Source organism: Otolemur garnettii, unplaced genomic scaffold (assembly GCF_000181295.1).
Source record: "Otolemur garnettii isolate 467f Iridium unplaced genomic scaffold, OtoGar3 scaffold00171, whole genome shotgun sequence".
In the NCBI taxonomy this organism is placed as follows: domain Eukaryota; kingdom Metazoa; phylum Chordata; class Mammalia; order Primates; family Galagidae; genus Otolemur; species Otolemur garnettii.
In genome coordinates this window covers 1,252,446-1,254,725 of record NW_003852566.1, presented here as the reverse complement: position 1 = coordinate 1,254,725, position 2,280 = coordinate 1,252,446, and the positions used below count along the sequence as shown (strand labels likewise).

At 44.3% G+C, this 2,280-nt stretch overlaps 1 protein-coding gene across 3 annotated transcripts in view; it reads right to left on the bottom strand.

The window, feature by feature from the left end:
• Positions 1-2,280, bottom strand: part of ZBTB49 (zinc finger and BTB domain containing 49) — a 29,149-nt gene that overhangs the window by 3,319 nt on the left and 23,550 nt on the right. For all 3 annotated transcript variants that reach the window (XM_003800185.3, XM_023519315.1, XM_012811622.2), the window contains 2 exons: positions 1,927-2,009; positions 1,673-1,834 (listed from right to left, as the gene is read on the bottom strand). In XM_003800185.3, coding sequence (XP_003800233.1) covers positions 1,673-1,834; positions 1,927-2,009 — 245 coding nt within the window. The remainder of the gene's footprint in view (positions 1-1,672; positions 1,835-1,926; positions 2,010-2,280) is intronic.

Here is a 2,280-nt window from a genome sequence, read left to right as displayed (position 1 = left end):
TGAGACTCTGTCTCAAAAAAAAAAAAAAAAAAAAGACAGGTGCCTGTGATCCCAGCTACTTGGGAGGCTGAGGCAGGAGGATCACTTGAACCCAGGAGTTAGAGGCTACAGATGACACCCATCTACTCCAGCCCATGCACTATAAAAGCAAGACTCTGTTTAAAAAAAAAAGTTAAATTGAATCTGTCTATATATTCAAGAAAATAAAAACACAATCTATGTAAGCTTTGTATGTGAGTGTTCATAGCAGCTGCCAAGCCCTCATACTAAACTCATGTGACTTCACTCACATGAATGTCCAGAACAGGCAAATCCAGAGACAGAAAGTAGGTTAGCAGTTGCCAGGGGCGGGTGGGGGTAGACAGTGACTGCTAATGGGTATGGGATTTCTTTTGTGGGGTAACGAAAATGTTCTAAAATTAGATTGGGGTAAGAGTTACCCAGCTTTGTGAATAAGCCAAAAAATCACTGAACTGTTCACTTTAAATTGGTTAAATTGTACAGTATGGAAATACTATCTCAAAGCAGTTAAAAAAAATTGAACCTGTCATGTAAAACACCCCTGCTCTCTTTCTCTCCCCTCTCCCCCCTCCAGGCTGACCCCATCAGGATCAGAGACCATGGCTAGTGAGGTGGGGGAACAGAGGGTCCTGCCTAGATTCTTCACCACAGGGGTATTGGCAACAGTGAGTCCTAGCAGGGGAGGAGAGAGGAGGAAACCTGACTTTATATCAAGTTCACAGTCATGGACACTAACTTAGAGCTTGGAGACTACATTTGTGATTTAAAGAGATGGAATTTTACTTTCTAAGAGCAATCAGAGCAATTATAATAGAGTTGCCGAAATCTGTCTTTTGGAGATTTGAATACTGTTAAATGGAGAAACAAAAACAAAGTTGCCTTCTGGTCACATCCAGAAGTCCTGCCTGGTTTGATGACAGTTAGAATGAGCCCCTCTGAATCACGCCGTTGCTCCAGGCTTTCCACAGAGGGACCCTCAGTATTTTCCCACTTGTTCTCAACAAATCATCATAAAAAGCACCTCTGCTCATGTCTTTGCCCCTAATTCAATATGCATTACTGAGTACCTGTCATGGGCACACCCACTGCCCTCCGTGGGTGCCTATACAGATCCTGGCTCCAGTACTGTGATCCCAGCTTACAGGTTACCCAATCCTGAGTCTCCATTTCCTCCTCCGCCTGTGCCCTGAAACCAAGGGCTGCCAGCTTTCTGCTCCTTCCCTGATGCTCACAATGGCCTGTGTCCACGGAAACGACCTCTGCTCTGCAGATATGTGATCTCAAGAGACCACTCTGTTGACCTTGGCATGTGCTCCTAAAGCTCTGGTGGGACAGGCTGGCCGGCAGCCCCCACACCACACCCACTACTGCAAATCCTGCTCTCCCCTCCTTTGGCAACTGAGCACTTGGCACCTGGGACTGTGTCACAGTCATCTGGTATCTGGAGTATCTAGGACAGTTTCTGAGACCTTGAAGTCAGGCAGTAAATGTCTGGTATGCAAACAAAGCATTAGCTGAGGGACCATCACATTACTCTCATTTTATCTAGGAGAAACACATGACTTACCCTAGACACTAAATCAGCCAATGATGGACTGGGGGCAAAGCCCTCCCCACACCACGGGTGACTAGGCAACAGCTAGAAACTTACCACAGGCAGAACAGCTGTAAGGCCGCTCACCCGTGTGTCGGATTCTGTGTTTTACCAACTTCCTTTGCATGTTAAAAGACTTCCCACATTCATCACAGGTGAAGACTTTATCTGCCGTGTGTGTCTTTTTATGCTCCTTCAAATTACTGAAGTTACTAAACCCTAGAGAGACCAGGATAGGTGTCAGGATGAAGGACACACAACACTTTAACCAGAAATCTCCAAGAAAAAAAAAGGAAAACACTGCACTGTACCTCGACCACAGATGTCACACAAGTGTGGCTTTTCTCCTGAGTGAATGATGATGTGACGCTGGACATCGCCAGAGGCTGCAAACCTGGAATGTAATTTGGAAATACAATTAAGAACCTTTCTGCCTTACTGTGGGTCTTATACTCCAAGTCACTAAGGAAGGAGAGATCTGCTCCCGGTATGATTTCAGAAGGGAATCAGAAGTGGCCTGATTTTATTTGGAATGCATATTTTAAAAATCCCTTTTCTTTCTCTCTTTTTACTAATAACAGTAAAAAAGGATACAAGTGTCTTGTTTTCAAAACATTTTTTCTACCTGATTTCATTAAACTCTCTTCCTCAGTTTTTTTTTTTTT